This window comes from Gymnoscopelus braueri (assembly GCF_963280865.1).
Source record: "Gymnoscopelus braueri genome assembly, chromosome: 17".
Taxonomy (NCBI): Eukaryota; Metazoa; Chordata; class Actinopteri; order Myctophiformes; family Myctophidae; genus Gymnoscopelus; species Gymnoscopelus braueri.
This window is the reverse complement of record NC_137617.1, coordinates 6,140,324-6,163,714: the sequence shown is the minus strand read 5'-3', so window position 1 is coordinate 6,163,714 and position 23,391 is coordinate 6,140,324. Positions and strand designations below refer to the sequence as shown.

General features: G+C 40.7%; 1 protein-coding gene across 1 annotated transcript; it reads left to right on the top strand.

Moving 5' to 3' along the window:
- Nucleotides 1-1,584: 1,584 nt before the first annotated feature.
- LOC308104421 (myosin heavy chain, fast skeletal muscle-like) lies at nt 1,585-23,183 on the top strand (the record flags this gene model as incomplete). Its single annotated transcript, XM_080454828.1, has 40 exons — nt 1,585-1,626; nt 1,753-1,971; nt 2,061-2,204; nt 2,476-2,632; nt 2,738-2,765; nt 2,856-2,958; nt 3,067-3,159; nt 3,243-3,306; nt 3,533-3,631; nt 3,715-3,818; nt 4,358-4,496; nt 6,637-6,755; nt 7,777-7,926; nt 8,013-8,183; nt 9,628-9,931; nt 11,287-11,351; nt 11,652-11,739; nt 11,846-11,963; nt 12,049-12,172; nt 12,269-12,405; nt 12,997-13,252; nt 13,429-13,671; nt 13,942-14,118; nt 14,207-14,352; nt 14,437-14,527; nt 14,615-15,004; nt 15,348-15,474; nt 15,634-15,752; nt 15,852-16,048; nt 16,510-16,693; nt 18,621-18,786; nt 18,933-19,057; nt 19,178-19,486; nt 20,700-20,903; nt 21,003-21,128; nt 21,231-21,401; nt 21,485-21,589; nt 21,694-21,789; nt 22,929-23,057; nt 23,163-23,183. Exons 2-40 carry the CDS (start codon nt 1,765-1,767, stop codon nt 23,181-23,183), a joined length of 5,796 nt encoding a protein of 1,931 aa, XP_080310954.1. The 5' UTR covers nt 1,585-1,626; nt 1,753-1,764.
- Between the last annotated feature and the right edge of the window lie 208 nt (nt 23,184-23,391).

Below are 23,391 nucleotides of genomic sequence, written 5' to 3'. Positions count from 1 at the left end.
TTCTGCGTATGAGTAATTTTACTTTTAGTATTTTTGAAGCCAATACTTTTGTACTTTTACTCCAGTAAATTTTGATTAGGGCACGGTCACACCAAAATATGGTTGCCCGCTGTTAAACTCAGGTTGTGTGCGGCCGACAGTTTTTTGCAGTCAGTATTGTATGGCACTAGAAGTTCTGCCCGCTATGCGGGCAGAATTCTAGTACACTATTACACTATGGGGGTGGATTCTGCCAATACTTTTCAATGGGAATGGAGTGGTTTCTTGACATTTGCAGATTTCTGCAAAAAAAAACTCTACGTTCCCATTGAAAAACAATTTCAGAATCCACCCTCATACAGTAGGTAGAATTAAACTTCAGTGTGGCCGTGCCCTAACAGAGTACTCCTAAATTGTGGTATTGATACATTTACTTACTGTAAGTAAAAGATGTGAATACTTTAAAATGACAACTTCCACAAATGTATCTGGCAAGACATGCTGTGATTACACCCCAGCACCCTGCTTGTTATGCTATTTTTATACCATAGCCACTGACATGGACTGATGGACATACACCACATAACAAGACACACTATCAAGTGTCCTGGGAATGTATTGGCTACAAGGGTGCTATTGGAATGGCCTCTAAAGTCCTTTAAGGGCTATTCCTACTTTTACCTTCTGCATAGCTTGCAATTAACAGCCAATATAAGCATGCGGAGACGGTTAACACAGAACCCATTGCAGAGGAGTTCAGAGTTCCATTAGGTGGTGAGTGAGACTTCATGGTCATATAAATGTCTTAGAGATGTTAGTTATTCATAGTCATAAATGTTTTAGAGGTGTTAGCTATTCCTAGTCATATACATCTATTAGACATGTTTTTTTAACCTGACTCCGTACATAGTGCCACATAACTACACACATGACCCGAGGTTACACATAATGAGTGAGCAGCATAATTGATGTTATATTGTACAGATTGAAATGATTGATTGTGTGTTCTTGTATTTATAATGATATGGTTTGGGCCAGATTGGAATGTCCTTTTGTTCATTCATTTCTATTTAGACATTTCAATTATGTTATGATTATATAAATAATAATTTGCAATGCTTGTACTTTTACATCTACAAGACTAGAGTTATTATTATTATTATTATTTTAAAGTAGCAATATGTTTTACTTGAGTACAGTTTGGCTAGTCTACCCACTTCTGACTGTAACATTAATTCATATAATGGAATCAAAGTGTATTAGAACGACGAAGAATACCTCGCACCGCTTCAATACTTCATAAAAAGAAACAAGAAACATGGCTGTAATGACAAAAAAAAATAACTTGGTGAAATTAGGAATTGCTAATAACAAACACACAAAAGAAAATAACTGAATGGGCAAGCAGCATTTCATTTAATTGCATGTAATAATATTGAAATGGATCACTGTTTTCAGATGTGGAACTAATAAGAACTTATGCAGTGGTGTGTGCCAAGAATGAACATTAGGATTCAAATCTAATTTAATTCATGAATATAAATTGTATTGAATCATTCAACTCGTGTTAATGTCCTAAAAATGATGTGTTTCTTTCGCACTTAAGGGTTGCACACAAGGTTCCACTGCTACTGGTAGAGGGGAAAAGTAAGTGTGTCATAATGTTTCTATTAAACCTACACTAAGCTATAACCATAAGAATAGTCCTACAAGTATCTACAAGGATCTCAAGTCCGCCAAAGGCATCAACACCATCTATTTGTCTGTCTACAGAAAGCCGCCACCATGAGTACGGACGCAGAGATGGAGCAGTATGGCCCGGCCGCCATTTACCTCCGTAAGCCAGAGAAGGAGAGAATGGAGGCTCAAAGTTCGCCCTTTGATGCCAAATCTGCAGCATTTGTAACTGATGTTAAGGAGCTGTACGTCAAGTGTAAAATCCTAAAGAAGGACGGTGGCAAAGTCACTGTGGAAACGCTCATTACGAAGGAGGTACGTAGGTAGAGGTGGATCTGAAATAAAATAGTGACACAGTACAACTGTAATTGCAAGACATTCTAAAGTTGTGTTTTTATTTTTAGGAAAAAACTGTGCCTGAGGCTGATGTCACCCCTATGAACCCTCCCAAGTATGATAAAATTGAGGATATGGCCATGATGACCCACCTCACTGAAGCCACTGTCCTGTATAACCTCAAAGAGCGTTATGCAGCATGGATGATCTATGTAAGGTTTTCTACATGCTGAGAACAGTACAGTATTGCACCTGTCGATAGCAAAGAAAGAAAAATACAGAGCACACGTTATATCATCAAGTGAAATCCATAAAATGACAGATTCAAACAAACTAATGGTTCTGAAGTTAACTTGCTCATTAGTTGATGCCACTTGCAACTCGTGACTGTAATCCCTGCTCTAGTGATCCGTTGTCCCAGATATGTGGCATGGTCAGTGCTATGTTGTATGATGTTAATGTTCTCTCTCTTCTCCCCTTCAGACCTACTCTGGCTTGTTTTGTGCAACTGTGAACCCCTACAAGTGGCTCCCAGTGTATGACCAGGAGGTTGTAAATGCCTACAGAGGCAAGAAGCGTATTGAGGCTCCACCCCACATCTACTCTGTCTCTGACAACGCTTATCAGTTCATGCTGATGGGTACGTACTAGTCAGGACAATGTAAAAAAAATAATATATATATATATATAACTATAATGGTTTTGTGCTGTATCCATGACTAAAAGTTTGCTTTACATTCTACAGATAAAGAGAACCAGTCTGTCCTGATCACGTAAGTTTCCCATCTAATAGGCATTAAAAAAGCAACATTGACCACAAATTCACTAACTGCATTTCTCTAAATGTATGCATTTATAAACAGTGGAGAATCCGGTGCTGGAAAGACTGTGAACACCAAGCGTGTCATCCAGTACTTTGCAACAGCTAGTTCTGGTGGAGATAAATCGGCGGCCGGTAAAATCAAGGTATGTGTACAGGTTTTTAACAAAAATAAATAAAAAATTGAACATAAAGCATTTATATGCAATATAGCAATTCAAATTTTAAATTGGTCGATGTCTAAAACATTCTAGGGGTCACTGGAGGATCAAATTATTGCAGCCAATCCCTTGCTGGAGTCCTATGGTAATGCCAAGACTGTGAGGAATGACAACTCCTCTCGCTTTGTAAGTATAAATAATGACATTTTATGAGAAAACCTGCAATAATTCCACAGTGTAGATGCAACTAATTGTTGTATATCAAACAGGGTAAATTCATCAGAATCCATTTCGGCACAACGGGTAAACTGGCCAGTGCTGATATTGAGACATGTAAGTATGAAGTTCATGGATGATAAATTATGCGTTAATTTGAGGATTACATTTTGAATTATGTACAACCCATATAGATTATTATTTTAATAATTATAATTGTAATTATAATTATAATTATAATTATAATTATAATTATAATCATAATTATAATTATAATTATAATTATAATTATAATTTATTTTATATTATTATCATTAGTATGAGTTATGTAAAACCCATATAGATCTGCTGGAGAAGTCTAGAGTGACCTATCAGCTTCCTGCAGAGAGAGGTTACCACATCTTTTTCCAGATGATGACCAACCACAAACCTGAGATTATTGGTAAGTGGAATTACTGATGATGCATTGAGAACATAAATGAATGAATAAAAACACATGTTCACCCTTTTTTAATCCCTTTTAAGAAATGTGTCTGATCTCCTCCAACCCCTACGACTTCCCGTTGATCAGCATGGGTCAGATCACTGTGGCCAGCATTAACGACAAGGAGGAGCTGGACGCTACTGATGTCAGTGAACATATTTGTTTCTTTCTAATACTCACTAGTGTGGACTGCAGTCAGTTGCTCTGCAAAATGTATTTTATAAAGCATTGGTTCTCAAAGTTTTCAGGCAGTGACCCCCCAAAATAATCCTATTTGAACTGGGGACCCCCCCCCCATCCTTACAAGCACTTGGAATTGTAGGAGTTGAGGCATTACATTTAGTTTGACTCGGTTCCACAGATAAATATTGTGAAAATAGCCGATCTACATGTTTTCACATTCTTTGACTCTTTCTTAGGTAATATTCGACAATTTGGCCAATTTTTGACAATTTGTATAGTATAGTGTGTTGATTACTATTGTTTTATTTCAACTTATTTATTGTATAGGTCTTAAAAGTCCTTAAATTGTCACTTTAGAAATGTGCAGATACCATGTATATACACTTACAGTATACTGTACGTTGGTTTGTTAACTGTTGAGTTGTACACAGTTCTAAATTATGTCTGTTAATCAATGCTTAATCTTAATCTTTTGAATACTTCTCTGCTTATCGACAACAGGATGCCATTGACGTCCTGGGCTTCAACGGTGAGGAAAAACAGATGATCTACAAGTTCACCGGTGCAGTGATGCATCATGGTGTCATGAGGTTCAAACAGAAGCAGCGTGAAGAACAGGCAGAACCTGACGGCACGGAGGGTGAGCTAATCTTTATTATTAGTATTATTATTATTATTATTATTATTATTATTATTATTATTATAATGTATCATTAACATGGAGGGTTAGCTGCATCTTGAACTAAGGAATGAAAGTAATGCATACTTTGTCACAAGTATTGTATTTACTTATATTCTAAATGGACTAAGCTAAATATATTGTCAATATATTTATATATATTTTACCGTTTACGGTGGCACGGTGGCGCAGTCGGTAGCGCTGTCGCCTCACAGCGAGAAGGTCCTGGGTTCGATTCCCACTGTGGGCGCTGGGGGCGTGTTCTCTCCTCCACGTCATCAGTGCCCATACCCTAGGTGGGGTTGGCGAAAGGGCCTTTCTGTGTGGAATTTGCATGTTCTCCCTGTGTCCCCTATGGTAAATAAACGTGTTCCTTCCACGCGCTACACCCTTCCGGGGAAACTCCACCCTGTCAGGTGATAAGAAGCGTTCTGCTCACTCCTCATGCATTGAAGGAAGCATGTGCTCAGTTCGGGGCTCTCCCCAAGCTGGCAGAGGGAGAGTAGCACCCAGGATAAAAGCTTAGGCAATGGACCCTTCGCTAAGCCCCACCCACTCCACTCTGTGACTAGTGGTGCGAAGTTAGTCACACCCAGGCCTGGCAGCGCCTAGCAAGCTCTGCTTCTCACCCATTGACTTGCATATTAAATGATGGCTTTTCCATTTAAAAATAATCGATCATTTCAGGAGCAAGAGCTTCAAAATCTCTTCTAAATGTAGTCAACAAGGCCTGCAGTAGGCTATGCACTGGAACAATTTGCATGACATTATTTCAATAAACTAAAAACATGGGAAATGTTAGAGGGAGTAACAGCCATGGATACACAACGGTCGACTGTCACGACCGTCATGGATGAACTTCAACCTGGTGTTTGCACTTTCTCCATTTATGGCCCGTACATCTACATAAACGTTCATATTTCAAATATAAAGTGCTTATCCAATGGCCACGGATGTTACATTTATGTACGGGCTCTCAGAAGTACCCGTATCATCCGTATTGTTCAATAAAAAGCATTTGAATCTGATCGGTGGCTATTTTCTCCATATGCTTTCAACTGAGCGACCCTATCGGTTGGTAGGTGTATTTTACTCTGATACATTATGAGAAAATGGCCACTGATCGGATTAACATGCTTTTTATTGAACAATACAGAATATACGGGTACTTTTGAGAGTCCCGTGCATAATTTTAACATCCGTGGCCATGGGGTAAGCACTTTATATTTGAAATATGAACTTTTATATAGATGTACGGACCGTAAATGGAGAAAGTGCAAACACCAGGCTGAAGTTCATCCATGACTGTAACAGGATTTCATGTACCGCAGGGTAAGACTGCAGTAGCAGTTAATAAATAGACGAACAAATGAATTAATATACTTTAACGTGCGGAATCTGAAACAGGCAGCGCTGTGATTCTGAATTGTGTTACGATTGCGGTGATTAGTAGCCTATTATTGACACCACCTGGGCGAGTGAGTCATGTAACTTTCCTGACGTTAAGCTGTGTACGTGTTCAACAACACAGCCATGCAGCCTTAAGTGCAGATTTCAGCTTGGGAAAAGCAGCCTCTAACGGGTTTGGGTACGTGGCTCATAGTCACCATTGCGTTATCGTGGTATTCCTATTCTTGCTATTATGTTGCAAATGATTGTGTGTGTGCGGGCGAAATAACATTGACAGCTATGGCGGGTGACGAAAGCTTGCCAGACCTATGCCAGGCTAACAACGGTTGCTAAGCTGGCATTGGACAATCGCTTTTGGGGTGGGGTTTAGCGAAGGGTCCATTGGCACGGGGTAAATAAAATGGGTTACAAAAATCGTGGGATAAAAAACTATATATATATATATATATATATATATATATATATATATATATATATATATATATATATATATATATATATATATATATATATATATATTATACTGTTTAGACTGATGATTATTTGGTTTACCTATGATCCTAGATCATTATTTCTATGCATTTGACGTATTAACTCGTGTTTACCTTGCTTACTAAGTAAGTCGCTCTCTGGATTAAGAGCGTCTGCTAAATGCCTAAATTGTAAATTGCAAATTGTATGAACATTTCAGAGGCTGACAAGATTGGCTACCTGTTGGGTGTAAACTCAGCAGAGATGCTTAAGGCGTATTGCTACCCCAGAGTGAAAGTCGGAAACGAGTATGTCACTAAGGGACAAACTGTGCCACAGGTGAGTAAATTACATTAATTCCATGTTCTGATTTCATACACACCTTATATTCTCAACACAGCATACCATAAGAACTCTAATATCTTTTTGAGTTGTGTCTTAAATCAGCTTCTGTAGATAAAATGATCCTCCAACATTATTCAAAGTCATTTCTATTTATTTATTAAATATATGAAGAGCATACAAAATATACAACTCTGCAGAAACATGTGCAGTTCAATGCACCTCTGATGTATTATTTTAACAGTATCGTTATACCTTATATAATTATTAAAAAAAAACACTACACCATACAACCCCACTCAGATCAGCTAACACAGGGAAGCTGTTAGAACCTTCCCGAAAACACCCGGGACAGACTCTTCTCCCCTCTGGCTTCCAAACTGTGGAACGAACTCCCATTGCAGTTAGAACTGCAGACTCACTCCCAATCTTCTGCCGTAATCTCACATCTGAAGACTCACCTCTTCAGACTTCACCTTAGCCCGTATCAGTTGCCTTAGCCTTGACGACCTTGCAGGCTTATGCAAAGGCTAAAATGTAATTTAGATAGCACTAGTCCATACACATGGGAGGATATGCGCCCGCCCCCCCCCGCACACGTCCCGTTGCGTCTCGAACACCCGACCCGCGATGGCTGTGTGCAAATTCAGATGAACTGCTCCAGCCACTGAGGAGAACCAGGCAGAACGAATTTTGGCCTCACCACTACACCACCAGTTTGTCAAATTATAGGAGGATGTTATGTAGACAGATGCCAGGTTCATTTGTAGACCTGGCATCCTATAGTGTGTATAGTTTCAATGTATCCTACAGATTATTGATTGTTTTGATATTATACTGTTTAGACTGATGATGGTTCTTGATTTATCTATGATCCTAGATTGCTATACATTTGATGTATTCTCTCGTATTTTCCTTGCTTACTGTAAATCACTCTGGATTAAGAGTGTCTGCTAAATGCCTGAATTCTCAATTGTAAATTGTGTAATTCACACCCCTACCTACTGTATGTCCTTAGGTAATGAACTCAGTCGGTGCCTTGGCCAAGTCCCTCTATGAGAAGGAGTTCTTCTGGATGGTCATTAGGATCAACGAGATGCTGGACACCAAGCAGCAGAGAAACTCCTACATTGGTGTGCTGGACATCGCTGGTTTTGAAATCTTTGATGTAAGCATGGACAAGTGGGAGACTAATTATTTTTGTCACAATTACACAATTACAAGAGATTGGGCTAATGATATTTCCACTTACAGTTCAACACCCTGGAGCAGCTGTGCATCAACTTCACCAATGAGAAACTGCAACAGTTTTTCAACCACACCATGTTTGTTCTGGAACAAGAAGAGTACAAAAAAGAAGGCATCCCCTGGGATCTCATTGACTTCGGCATGGACCTGGCTATCTGCATTGAGCTCATTGAGAAGGTATGTACATGGACTTGGCTGTCTGCATTGAGCTCATTGAGAGGGTATACTATTATTATTGTGGGCTCGGCGAGCACACTATAGATATCTTCACTATTTATTTATTCTCCCCCAAAAGTATGGTACCTAACTACTCCCACATACTTTCACTTAGAAACTCCATTCAAACTTTAAAAAATCCAACTTACTGTGGACACGTGTGCTTGTACTTTTATTTTTGAAATTATTTGTAGTTTTTGAAATATTTAACTTAAGCACCCAATGCATTTCCAATGGGTTTTGCTAGTGGGGAGAGAGAAGGACAGAGGAGAAATGCCCCGTGTTTTCGTAAAGTCACTGTGGCCGCATTGTTTACACTACAGACATGCTTTTTACATCACCAAGATCGCACAGGTCTGCTCTCCAATTTAATCCAAAGATCTAAGCTGTGCGATGTACACATTTTGAGATAAGACCATTCATATAAACCAATGCACCTACACACTCTAGCAATCAGTAGCAGCTGGTGCTACCTAATCTGTCAGTCATTGGCTGTCAGGCAGTGGTGCTGCAAAGTAACTAAGTATATTTACTCAAGTACTATGCAAGTGCTTACCATGCACGGTTTAATTTTGAGGTACTTTTACTTTCCTTTCCTTTTTTGTTACTTCTACTCCACTACAATGACAGCATTTGACAGCTTTAGTTACTTGTTACTTTGCAGAATTTATTATTAATACAAAACCTACAGTAACCACACACAACATTGAGTACTTCTACTTTGGTACTCAAAGTATATTTTGATGCTAAAACGTTTGTACACTGTAAGCTCCGACCCCCCCCCCACTCACACACACCCCATATACTCCACTGCCACTCCACCAGGCGCTCCCAATCTGATCAACCGGAGGCCAGTCTGCACCCACACACAACGCAAAGACAGAGATACAGAGTAAAACTGAATTTGTACTTTTTATAACTACATTTTTTTGGCTTTAAAGCGAGCCCACATTGTTTCTTTATAGGAACAATATTTTCTAGTTATATTATATTATTATATATTATCATGGACCTGGCTATCTGCATTGAGCTCATTGAGAAGGTATGTACATGGACTTCGCTGTCTGCATTGAGCTCGTTGAGAAGGTATACTTTTATTATTATATTATATTATTATATTTTATCATGGACCTGGCTGTCTGCATTGAGCTCATTGAGAAAGTATACTATTATTATTATTATTATTATTATTATTATTATTATTATTATTATTATTATATTATTACTATTATTATTATTATTATTATTATTATTATTATTATTATTATTATTATATTATTGTATATTATCATGGACTTGGCTGTCTGCATTGAGCTAATTGAGAAGGTATTCAATTATTTTGTCCGTTAATGGACATGATGTTAATATTGTTTTTGTCATTTTCTCTTTTGTCTCCTTTACAAAGCCCTTGGGCATCTTCTCCATCCTTGAAGAGCAGTGCATGTTCCCAAAGTCTTCGGACAAATCTTTCGCCGAAGCGTTGATTGCCCAGCATCTTGGGAAGAACAAGGCCTTTGAGAAGCCCAAGCCTGCCAAAGGCAAGGGTGAGGCCCACTTCTCCCTGGTCCACTACGCTGGAACTGTGGACTACAGCATCACAGGCTGGCTTGAGAAGAACAAGGACCCCCTGAACGACTCTGTCATTGGGCTGTTCCAGAAGTCTTCAATTAAACTGCTGGCTGTGTTCTATCCCCCACCTGAGCCTGAAGGTATGTTTATTAATCTCTGTGACACCAAACAATGACTCGACATGGACTGACTGAGGAACAAGACTAATATACACATGAGGACTGATTAGGGGAGTCCGGGGACAAAAGAAACAGGGGGCAAAAGTAACACACTCAATAACTCTAATTAGAAATAAGCTAGAGGGGTGAGACTTCTTGTGCACATGCTCAGTAGGGTCCTCTCTCTGCCTATGGAAGGATATAATTATCATTTCATCTCAGCAGAAGTTTTCAACAAAAAACTGATTTTGAGGTGTAAATGTACATTTTTGAGTGTACGGTATGTTCTTTCTGCTGTCTAAAGATAAGATGTCAGCTAATTTAAACTTGGATGAATTGTATCTCTATGTTATTGGTCACAAATTAACATTAGCAGCCTATGCTAGTATAGGTGTTTCTAGATAGAATATGGGATTTTATCATGGTTGCCCCATCGGGGGCAATTGTGACAAAGTGACCGTGGTCAATTGTAACAATGTGTTTTCAATGCAAGCAGATTTTTTGTCTGGGATTTCATACTTTTATGTTAGTAAATGAACATATTTCACTAAATGTCACTACATTTCAAAGTAAAAATACATTTAAATAAAAAATAGACAAACATTTGAAAAAACAAAATTGAAAAATAAAATTATTTGAATAAAAATACAAAATGTATATAAAACATTCGTAAGTAAAACTGTTAAATTATAAAAAATATATATGACTTAGTGATGTGCTTTTATTTGAGAAAAAGTGTATTAATATGACTTATTTTTACAGTGTTACAATTGCCCCCAACCACTGTTACAACTGCCCCCGTCACGGGGGCAATTGTAACACTGTGACTTATTGCATTCAAATTAATATTCTAGTCTTATTAGTGAAAGCTTAAAAATTGTATGATTAATTAGGGCACATATATATGTTTCTTATAGCAAAAGATGACTAGGATATTTCAAGTAGTCTGTGAATTATGAAGGCAAATACAAAAAGTGTTACTTTTGTCCCGGGTCTCCCTACACATGAGATACAGCTTGTGGAGACATGGACATAGAACCATGAAAACTAGAACAAGAACATAACACATAGAAATACAAGACCTAGACAAGACAGGCAAAGTCTGTGACTGTGACAGAACCCTCCCTCAGCCCCTTTCCCTGCCTGCCCACATGTACCTGCGTTCTAAAGCTCTTGTCCCCTCTATACATTCCTCTCGTCTCCCTTTTATCATGGACATTGTGTGACGTTTTTTTTTATTTGTTCTTGTCCAGGACTTTAGTTCGACCTTGGTCGTTGAAAATTGTCTGTACAAATAAACTTTGATTTGATTTAATGTTTCTAACAAATATAAACAGATAACACAAAGAAGGGAGGCAAGAAGAAGGGTGGTTCCATGCAGACTGTGTCTAGTGCTTTCAGGGTAAGAATATTTATTCATTATTATCAACATTATATTCCTGTAAGAATTAAGCATTATTATTAACAACATTATATCCAAATAAGAAATAAGCACGTCTTTTCATGTTGGAATCAAACAATTTCTTTATCAAAGTTATGAGCTTGTAGATCAGCTATATTTGAATAGCTGAAGTATAACATAGAGCTTAAGTAGTTAATGTATGTTTTAGGACAATCTAAATCTGTAAAGTAACTACAGTAGTATCTAAAGGAGAACGTTTTACTAATAATAAACCTACTTGGTTCTTTTATGTCTCAATAGGCGAACTTGGGGATGCTGATGACAAACTTGAGGGCAACTCATCCTCACTTTGTGCGTTGCCTGATTCCCAACGAGTCCAAGACTCCAGGTAAACACAGAAAATACAAACGTAAACAATTGTGAGGTGGTCATTTAATGCTTTGGCCAGTGTGTAACTATTTTGTCCTAATAATAATGGAGCAACATCTTTACAGGCCTGATGGAGAATTTCCTGGTCATCCATCAGCTAAGGTGTAACGGTGTGCTGGAGGGCATCAGAATCTGTAGAAAGGGCTTCCCAAGCAGAATCCCATATGCTGACTTCAAGCAGAGGTATTCATTCCTTTTTCCAGCAGCTTTTAGTTCCAAACCCATTCACGGGAGTCACGCAAAATGACCATGAACTTCTGCAAAACAGGTACAAAGTACTGAATGCCAGCGCATGTCCCGATGGCGCGTTCATGGACAACAAGAAAGCCTCTGAGAAGCTGCTTGGGTCCATTGACGTTCCCGTTGATGAGTACAAGTTTGGACACACCAAGGTAAACACACTGTGAACCTGGTTTAAAATTATCAAGAGAGGACTAAAGGTGGATTTTACAGTTGTTTAGTTACAGTGTTTGTAACATTGTGTTCAGGTGTTCTTCAAAGCTGGTCTGCTGGGTACGCTGGAGGAGATGCGAGATGAGAAGCTGTTTGCTCTGGTTACCATGACTCAGGCTCTCGCACGAGCTTACCTCATGAGGAAGGAGTTTGTTAAGATGACGGCTCTCAGGTACTTTGAAAACATAATTTATTCAATATTTAGTATAATTTAAGTACACTTACTGTCCAATACAATTGTTATAGTGTCAAATCAATTATACGTAGCCTGCGAGTTAGTTTTGGCCAGCATACACTTGAGATAGGTTACATGCATGCTCGTTCTATGTGGCTGTTTACAGCGTCATGCAAGATCCATATGTCATACACTGACGTGGCAATCAGCTATCTTGAAATGGGCATTCCATCCGCTTGTGTGTTTTAACTTGTTGTCATGCGGCGTTTGCTCCCACCACCACCCCAGCACCACCAGTAGGCTCTGCTATTGGTCTGTTCCCCATGGATGTACTGTATATCTATCGTCCTGCTCTTAATGGTTAATGATGGCTGTATGATTGTGCTGAGCAGGGAGAAAAAATATAGCAGAGCCTGCACGCCAAGATAAAATATTACCTCCACACTTGTATTCTCATTCTATAATATTGCTTAAATATATTCGGTCTATAATATTGGTTAAATCTATTCGAGAGTTATCTGACAGAACTATAATAAAAGCGTATACTTCTTCCATCACTGTCCACAATCATGACACACTTTTCCACAGAGAGGCCGCTTACACCATCCAATTCAACCTCCGCTCGTTCGTCGCTGTGAAACACTGGCCATGGATGAAGGTCTACTACAAGATCAAGCCTCTTCTGCAGAGCGCTGAGACTGAGAAGGAACTGGCCAACATGAAGGAGAACTACGAGAAGATGACGACTGACCTCTCTACTGCCCTGGCCAAGAAGAAGGACCTAGAGGAGAAGATGGTGGCTCTGATACAGGAGAAAAATAACCTTGCCCTGGCAGCATCATCAGTAAGCAGGCTACACTGGACATTTTACAATTCCCTCCCTCAGATCACAAAGCTGTGCTTTCTCACACTATGCTCCCTAAGAGTCTGTACCCCCTAAACGGCAACTGCAAAAGTACATATTGAACAGGGCAAATGCTGATATGCTTGTGTGTTTTTTTCTTTTTCATTGACCACTAGGGAGATGAAGCATTGAATGATGCTGAGGAGAGGTGTGAGGGTCTTATTAAAAGTAAGATCCAGTTGGAGGCAAAGCTCAAAGAGACGACTGAGAGACTGGAGGACGAGGAGGAGATCAACGCTGAACTGACCGCCAAGAAGAGGAAGCTGGAGGATGAATGCTCTGAGCTCAAGAAGGACATTGATGACCTGGAGCTCACCTTGGCCAAAGTGGAGAAGGAGAAGCACGCCACTGAAAACAAGGTATAGATTTTACACTCTCTGGGGTTTTATCAAGTTAGTAGTCGTTGCTGTCGGGTAGAAACCTCTTACTTTCGTTAATTTTGGATGTGAATCCTGGCAAGCAACTGTTTTGGACATTTGAGGTTTCCACCCGACAGAGACCAAGTGCAATAATGATCTATTCCATGACAGCAAATTCCGTTCTGCTTATATCAGGTGAAGAACCTGACCGAGGAGATGGCCTCTCAGGATGAAGGACTTATTAATACTGTTCATGTTGTGTTCATTTAGGTGAAGAACCTGACCGAGGAGATGGCCTCTCAGGATGAGGGACTTGGTAAGCTGACCAAGGAGAAAAAGGCCCTCCAAGAGGCACATCAGCAGACCCTGGATGACCTGCAGGCAGAGGAAGACAAAGTCAACACTCTGACCAAGGCCAAAACCAAGCTGGAGCAACAAGTTGACGATGTGAGTTTTACAAAAGCAATTGGATGTTTGGAACACATTATGTTTATTGTTTCACTGAATGATGTACAACTCATTTATCATTGTGCAGCTGGAGGGTTCTCTGGAGCAAGAGAAGAAGCTCCGCATGGACCTGGAGAGAACCAAGAGAAAGCTGGAGGGTGATCTGAAACTGGCCCAGGAATCCATAATGGACCTGGAAAATGACAAGCAGCAGTCTGACGAGAAGATAAAGAAGTAATGTGGACCAACAATATGAAATGTCATGGAGAGAAACCACCTGCAAAATTACACTAATATATGATGTGCTGTGTTCCACAGGAAGGACTTTGAAGTAACCCAGCTTCTGAGTAAGATTGAGGATGAACAATCTTTGGGGGCTCAGCTACAGAAGAAGATCAAAGAACTCCAGGTATTTTTATTTTCTGTAAAATCACTAATAATAAGCAAGAGTGAATTATTACTTTCAGATGTTAATCTAACATCATTAATTTGAAAGGCTCGTATTGAAGAACTGGAAGAAGAGATCGAGGCAGAGCGTGCCGCTCGTGCCAAGGTGGAGAAGCAGAGAGCTGATCTCTCCAGGGAACTTGAGGAGATCAGTGAGAGGCTTGAGGAGGCTGGAGGAGCCACCGCTGCTCAGATTGAGATGAATAAGAAGCGTGAGGCTGAGTTCCAGAAGCTGCGTCGTGACCTTGAAGAGTCCACCCTGCAGCATGAAGCCACTGCCTCTGCTCTCCGTAAGAAACAGGCTGACAGCGTGGCTGAACTGGGTGAACAGATCGACAACCTCCAGAGAGTCAAGCAGAAACTAGAGAAGGAGAAGAGTGAATACAAGATGGAGATCGATGACCTGTCCAGCAACATGGAGGCTGTTGCTAAGGCAAAGGTAGGATGGAATGCCTGTGTATAATATAATTCTTGAGATAACACTTTTTTTCATTTTCATTTCGCCTTTAGTTTATCAGAAAGGTCAATTGAGGGCAAGCTCTCTTTTCCAATGATGCCCTGATACAGTAAACATAGCTTAATATTAAACAACATAAATAACAAGATAACAGAAATTATCATAGCTAATGATGGCCAACCTAGTGATGAGTAAGGAAACCATCTCCAGTTATAAACAGGAGGACTGAAGGATAGACTGCATCGAGTGGCTTTACTGTTCAAATCAAAGCAATGAACCAATCAGAAAAAAAGGATGATTGAATTAGTCCAATGTTCATTTACAGGGAAATCTTGAGAAGATGTGCCGCACCCTTGAGGACCAACTTAGTGAAATTAAGGCCAAGAGTGATGAGAACGTTCGCCAGATCAATGATGTTGGAGCTCAGAGAGCTAGATTGTTGACAGAGAACGGTAAATATTCATCTTAAAGTCTACTTTATCAACATGGTTGGTCGATACTTTTGGCAACTTGATCATAATTAGAGATTATGCTTTAATCAACAGTTATCCTTGGACTTTGATGATTTTTTCCCCCTTATGTTTGAAACAAATATTTAAATGTCTAATTAGGTGAGTTTGGTCGTCAACTGGAGGAGAAAGAAGCTCTGGTCTCACAGCTCACCAGAGGCAAGCAGGCCTTCACTCAGCAGATTGAGGAATTGAAGAGACTCAATGAAGAGGAGGTTAAGGTGAGGAATAGATCCCCCCCCCCTTTTTTTAGGCCTAGTTCTATATTTTTTTGTAATTTAATTCAGCTGACATTTTTTTTGTCCATTTTCTATTGACAGGCAAAGAATGCCCTTGCTCATGCTGTGCAATCAGCTCGCCATGACTGTGACCTTCTGAGGGAGCAGTTTGAGGAGGAACAGGAAGCCAAGGCGGAGCTGCAGCGTGGAATGTCCAAGGCCAACGCTGAGGTGTGTCAGTGGAGGAGCAAGTATGAAACTGATGCTGTCCAACGCACTGAGGAGCTGGAGGAAGCTAAGTAAGTCATTAGTGTTTTAAACCAGTGTATCTCAATTTTATTTGGTCTCAAGGACCCCCTAATTGATACATATATTTGGCCGCGGACCACCCTCTGCAAAGGTTTTGTGGCAGGGACCCCCAGAAGAGAGGATTTATATTCCAAATTATTCCAAATGTTCCCAACATTTTCCATGAAAATAGCAATTATGTACAAGCTCGCAATGTGGCACAAAGTGTCACCCTGTGAGCTTGTGGATCTGCTATTTTTAAATAGCCAACATATAAATGGATAAAGTTGTTAAATGATTTTGGTGCTACATTAAACTACTTTAGCCCGGGACCCCCTGGATCCCCCCCAAGGACTCCTGCTGGGGGGCCCCGGAACCCGCTTTGAGAGCCAATGTTTTACACTGTCAGGCACCACTCACTATGCAAAATATTGCCCACATTAATATGATTCCATTCAACACTGATCAACAGGAAGAAGCTAGCCCAGCGTCTGCAGGAGGCTGAAGAGCAAATCGAGGCTGTTAATTCCAAGTGCGGCTCTCTGGAGAAAACCAAACAGAGACTCCAGGGTGAAGTGGAAGACCTCATGATTGATGTGGAGAGGGCCAATGGTCTGGCTGCCAACCTTGACAAGAAACAGAGGAACTTCGATAAGGTGCTTTGACACTCATTATTTTGAAACTAAATTAATTCTTGCCTCCTTAAAGTGGGGTAAATGACACATTTCATAATAAATGCTGTGCAGGTCTTTAAAGTGGGGTAAATGACACATTTCATTATAAATGCTGTGCAGGTCCTTAAAGTGGGGTAAATAACACATTTCATTATAAATGCTGTGCAGGTCCTTAAAGTGGGGTAAATGACACATTTCATTACAAATGCTGTGCAGGTCCTTAAAGGTTCTATGACATTTTTTTTTTTCTCAAAATTTTTATCCCACGATTTTGTAACCCCATTTTTTACACCCAGTGCCAATTGTCTACAGTATGTAAACCTGGGCACTACCTTCCCTCTGTCAACCTAGGGAGGCCAGGGCCGAGCTCATGCCTCCTTCAATGCATGAGAGCCAACTGACCTTCTTGTCACCTGACAGGGGAGAGTTTCCCTGGTTGGACGTAGCGCGTGGAAGGAACACGTTATTCCAACCAGTTCCTTTCCCCTCCATCAGGCGCCCCGGCTGGCCAGGGGGAGCCAGTATAGTGACCAGGATTACTGCATGTTTTTGTGAGGGTACCTACCCTAGGAGACACGGGGAGAACATGCAAACTCCACACAGAAAGGCCCTTTCCCCAACCCCACCTAGGGTATGGGCACTGATGACGCGGAGGAGAGAACACGCCCACAGCGTCCCCTGCGGGAATCGAACCCAGGACCTTCTAGCTGTGAGGCGACAGCACTACCGACTGCGCCACTTTTTTTTTTTTTTAATGTTTTTTTTGTGGTTTTATGACCCGAATTACACCCAAAAAATCTGAACTTTGAACATTCAGTGGATTTTCTGTGGTCTGGGGTTTTCTGAATAATTAGGCTGAAAAGTAATCTGAGCTTGGCCCTTCGGCAGTGAGGTCACAGCCGATTAATCCCGCCCACTCTCCTCCTCTATCCTTTCCTTTGGGGGGGGGGGCGGAGCAGAGGCGATGATTGACAGGCAAAATCCCTCACCAGCGACACCCGCAGGCAAAGATTTATTTTTTCATCGCAGTTGAAAAGGCTTTAGAAATGTGAGAGAAAAACACCTGCCATGGATCAATGGAGTGGAATTTTTTGTTAAAACTTTGATACACTTTTAATGTGTGGTAAAACTGAACGTCATGAAACCTTTAACCCTTGCATTGTGTTAGAAACCTGCATACACTTTTGGTGTTAGCGGGTCAAATTTGACACATGATTTAACTCAGCCCAAAACAAAAAAACAATTATTTTCATTTATTTTTTTCTCCCACCTCATAGCTGACTTGTTGTGCATTCATATCCATGCAAACGCTTTTTAAAATATTATTTTGGGATAGGGTTAGGGTTTCAATATATCTCGTTTTCAATTATAAAAATGTTCTCATTACATTTCCTATAATGAAGACAATGGATAATAATGTTATGTAGCTATAATATACTAATATTAGAACACACTTTAGTTTAGTTTTGTAACTTTAAAAATTGTTAATATTATTAAAAATAGTGACATCTGTGGTGTTAAGGGTCAAAATTGACCTGTATACCATAGAAGGTAAAAAGTAATTTATTTTTCATAAACCCAAACTTTATTTTACTCCTAATAGCAAATGCTAATTGAGGACAAGTTTATCTCACTCTCAAACATGTAAACATTGAATATTGACAATTTAGAGGGAATTGAGCCACACTTCACTTTTTTTTTTAGACCATCAGAATTAAGTAAAATGGTGGTAATTAATTTTGTTGCGTTAAAATAGCTGTTTCTGAGGATATCATGAAGCCTTGTTCCAATAAAGAAATGCAAAGGGTACTTTTTACCTATTTAACTTGAAAACGGGTCAAAAATGACCCTAACACAATAGAAGGGTTAAAGTGGGGTAAATGACACATTTCATTACAATGCTATGCAGGTCTTGGCAGAATGGAAGCAGAAGCATGAAGAGGGTCAGGCAGAACTGGAAGGAGCTCAGAAAGAGGCTCGTTCTCTCAGCACTGAGTTGTTTAAGATGAAGAACTCCTACGAGGAGTCTCTAGACCAACTGGAGACCATGAAGCGTGAGAATAAGAACCTGCAACGTGAGTCTTTCTCTACATCACTTTTAATAACAGTGAGGGGAAAAAAACATTAAATGTTCAAGAGCAGTTGTGGATCAGGCTACAACTTTATTCAAATGAAAATACAAAATAGATGCTGATTATTCATTATTTTCAATAAACTGCAGAGGAGATCTCAGACCTGACTGAACAGATTGGTGAAACTGGAAAGAGCATCCATGAGCTGGAGAAATCCAAGAAACAGACGGAGACAGAGAAGTCAGAGATCCAGACAGCCCTGGAGGAAGCTGAGGTAAAACTTTTAGTTTCTAGATGAACTATATCTTGTCTATATCTTAGATTTATTTCAATACGTTTTATATTCAAACAGTGAGCTGTATATGATGTTACATTTTGATCCTTTACATTTTAGGGTACTCTGGAGCACGAGGAGTCCAAGATTCTTCGTGTGCAGCTGGAGCTCAACCAGATAAAGGGTGAGGTCGACCGGAAGCTGGCAGAGAAGGATGAAGAGATGGAACAGATCAAGAGGAACAGCCAGAGGGTGATTGACTCCATGCAGGGCACTCTGGACTCTGAGGTCAGGAGCAGAAACGATGCCCTGAGAATCAAGAAGAAGATGGAGGGAGACCTGAACGAGATGGAGGTTCAGCTGAGCCACGCCAACCGCCAGGCTGCTGAGGCCCAAAAGCAGCTGAGGAACGTCCAGGGACAGTTTAAGGTGCAAAACATTAGTTAGACACATATTCAAACTAGAAAAAGTGCTCCTCGGAGCACAAGTCTCCGCCAGGTCAGGCAGGTTAGTGTGGCCTCCTAGTGGCGCTATAATAGGCCAATGTGAAAAGGGTGCCATTTCTTCTTAGGCCTTTCACGGCAATCGGACACTGCATTTATGATTTGAGGCATTTTGTTCCAAAAATTTGTTTTGTGAAATTAGACCTGCTGGTGGCGCTATAACAGACCAATGTGAAAAGGGTGGCATTTGTTCCTCGGCCTGTGTGAAATTTCATGGAAATTGCACACTACGCTCATGATTTGAGGCGTGCAAACTTTGGAAGCCAATGTTAGCCAATTAGGATGGAATAAGAAATATCGGACAAATCTGTCTTGATGACATGACTATAGAGATACTATGTACCGATTTGCGTGATTTTTGGACAGAATCTGAAGGAGTAAGAGCAACATTTTTTTCTTCCAAAAGTTGGCCTCCTGTTGGCGCTCTAAAAGGCAGATGTGAAAAATGCAGGGCAAAGGTTGTTCCTTGGCCTCTAGGGAGTGTGCATGCAAAGTTTCACGCAGATCGGTGCAGTTATAGGTAAAAACATGAATCGGCCTGTTATAGCGCCACCATGAGGCTGATTTGAAAGTTGAAAGTGGCATTTCTTCCTTGGCCTAGTGGGAATGTGCGTGGCTAATTTCACGGAAATCGCATGCTGCGTTCATGATTTGAGGTATTTTGTTCAAAACAAACCAATCCTGCAAACTTTGGAAGCCAATCTTAGCCAATCAGGATGGAATATGGAAAATCGGACAGATCCGTGTTGATCACATGACTATAGAGGTACTGTGTACCGATTTGTGTGATGTTTGGATAAAATCTGTAGGAGTAATATAAAAAAGATGTTTTGCACAAATCGGCCTCCTGGTGGCGCTATAACAGGCCCATGTGAAAAATTTGGGGCAGAGGTTCTGAATTGGCATCCAGGGAGTGTGTGTGCACAGTTTCGCAGCGACCGGGCCAACGGTGCCAGAGATTAGCTGGTCACAGACACACGGACACATGGACGGACGGACGGACGGACGGACAGACAGGGGGTAAAACATACTCTCTCGTCATGCCTTCGGCCTGGCGGAGACAACAATGGAACTGCACTGAACAAGTCACATTCTGATGTTTCTCTTAACGTGACCACCTCAAATGTGATTTATTTTAGGATGCCCAACTGCACCTTGACGATGCTGTCAGAGGTGCAGAAGATGTGAAGGAGCAAGGTGCCATGGTGGACCGTAGGAATGGCCTCATGGTTGCTGAGATCGAGGAGTTGAGAGTGGCTCTGGAACAGACAGAGAGAGGCCGCAAAGTGGCTGAGCAAGAACTAGTAGATGCTAGTGAGCGCGCTGGACTGTTGCACTCTCAGGTACAAAAAAATAATAAAATACTTTCAATATTCAGACTGTTTTTTTTAATTTTTTTACATCATGCTTACTTACATTGTTCAACTGAATCTTTATTTTAGAACACAAGCCTTTTGAACACCAAGAAGAAGCTTGAGACTGACCTGATCCAGGTCCAAGGTGAAGTGGACGACAGTGTTCAAGAAGCAAGGAATGCTGAGGAGAAGGCCAAGAAAGCCATCACTGATGTACGTTAGGATGCCTATTGCCCTACCCTTATCTACAGTATTAGAAATCCTCATGTCATGCTTCATATTAACATACAATACAATGCAAACATGACTTTCCAGGCTGCCATGATGGCCGAGGAGCTGAAGAAGGAGCAGGACACTAGTTCTCACCTGGAGAGGATGAAGAAGAACCTGGAGGTCACAGTCAAGGACCTGCAGCACCGTCTAGATGAGGCTGAGAACCTGGCTATGAAGGGAGGCAAGAAGCAGCTCCAGAAACTGGAGGGCAGGGTAAGATGTAGTTTACTTCAACACAGCTTATAGATGATGACATAAGAAGACATAACCTCATAATATACAATTCAATTGTGAAGGTGCGTGAACTGGAGGGAGAGGTTGAAGGTGCACAGAGAGGCGGAGCAGATGCTGTTAAAGGTGTCCGCAAGTACGAGAGGAGAGTGAAGGAGCTAACATACCAGGTACTGTATACCATGTTCACTTTAATGACCATCATGCCTCTGATTAAATGAATAGATTGCATTAGCATACAACTATGAATGTTATGAATTCACTCTAACTTTAGACTGAAGAGGACAAGAAGAATCTTGGCAGGCTTCAGGATCTGGTAGACAAGCTGCAGATGAAGGTGAAGGGCTACAAGAGACAAGCTGAGGAAGCGGTAAGACAAACATACATGGTGATGAATTTTCACTTGTGGCTGCCATGGGCATAGTACGGTTGGCATAGTGTAACTAAGACATAATGGGAATCAGTTATGTAAAAAATAATGCTGGTATTATGTGAAGATGACCAACAGCAGAGCATGTTTCAGTGTCCATCTTGCTGCTTTCCACGAGCAGCACATGAAATGTCTAGATTGCTGCAATCTGGGAACCCATCGCCAAATGAAAAGGAAAAACAGCGCCCTCTGCTGTTTTTTACTATCTCACTTGGCTCTGGGAGGAAGTCGACGTAGCACACGTACGCAAGGAAACCGGGGTTTTGGTCTGCCTTCAGCGCATCACTTCCGGTGGTGCGACTATGTTTTCATTCCCACTAACAATATTTCTACACAGAATACTAACACCACTTCTCCCAGAGAACATGTATCGTTTTGGTTATAAGCCCACTTGTTTCTATGATGAAAGAGCAAGTTAAAATGTGAATATCTTTCCGTGGTTTTGTCTGCTCCGAGGACGCCATTGTTAAATGAGTTTCGGTTTGTTTCTAGTGGGGAAGGATCGGCAGACACGTAAATCCCGCCCACTACATTTGATTGGGTAAAGCGCGGCCTGCTTCCTGATCTGAAGGCACGCCCACTTGTAGGCCAGTGCGTACGCGATATGACAAACCCCCCCGACAGATTCAAACACAGAGTAGAATCTGTTCTTGAGAGATTAAGATTGCTGTGCTTCTGCGGTATGGTATGGCATCCGCACCGCGGGGAAGCTGTTACTGTAACACGGGTGCTGTAAAGAAAGTCAAGCTGTTCCACAACAATGCACACGCTGCAGCTATGTTTCAGGCAAAATGGTAAAATGTCCAAAGTGGACTACAGAAAGCAATAGATTTTGTTTCTTCCAAGCTGCGATAACCCTAACCCTAACCCTAACCCTAGTACCAAACAAGAACAAGAACACAGCCATGATCGCGCCGTTCCAATAAGAACCTGGCACTCCACTCATGAACATGCTGCATGGGCCATTGTATTAGCCAAAACCACACTTTACAATTTCCTGAAATTGTCTTGTTTGGACTATAAGTGCAAGTTGCTCGTTTCAAATATTGAGGCTTTGAACCATCTCTATCATATTGTAGGAGGAAGCAGCCAACACTCACCTGTCCAAGTGTAGAAAGGTTCAGAATGAGCTGGAGGAGGCTGAAGAGCGTGCTGACATTGCTGAATCCCAGGTTAACAAGATGAGAGCTAAAGGTCGTGACACCAAGGTAAATACATGTGCAATATGAAGGTTTATTAAGATGATTATCTTTAACTAAGATTTAACTAAAGATTAGTGTTGAATATCTAATAGTATATTTCTATGTTTACAGGGAAAAGATGCTGCTGAATAAGTTCTCCAATTCAAGTCACAATGAAAAGTCATAAAATATGACCCATTGTATTCACGCTAGATGGGAGATCTGCACCATGAAAAGTCATAAAATATGACCCATTGTATTCAATAAAGGGGGCAACAAAATCATTTTGTTTCATTGTCTTGTCAATCACTTTTTATTATCAGGTGAGTCAGATTATTCTGGTTCCAACTCACAGGTCCGC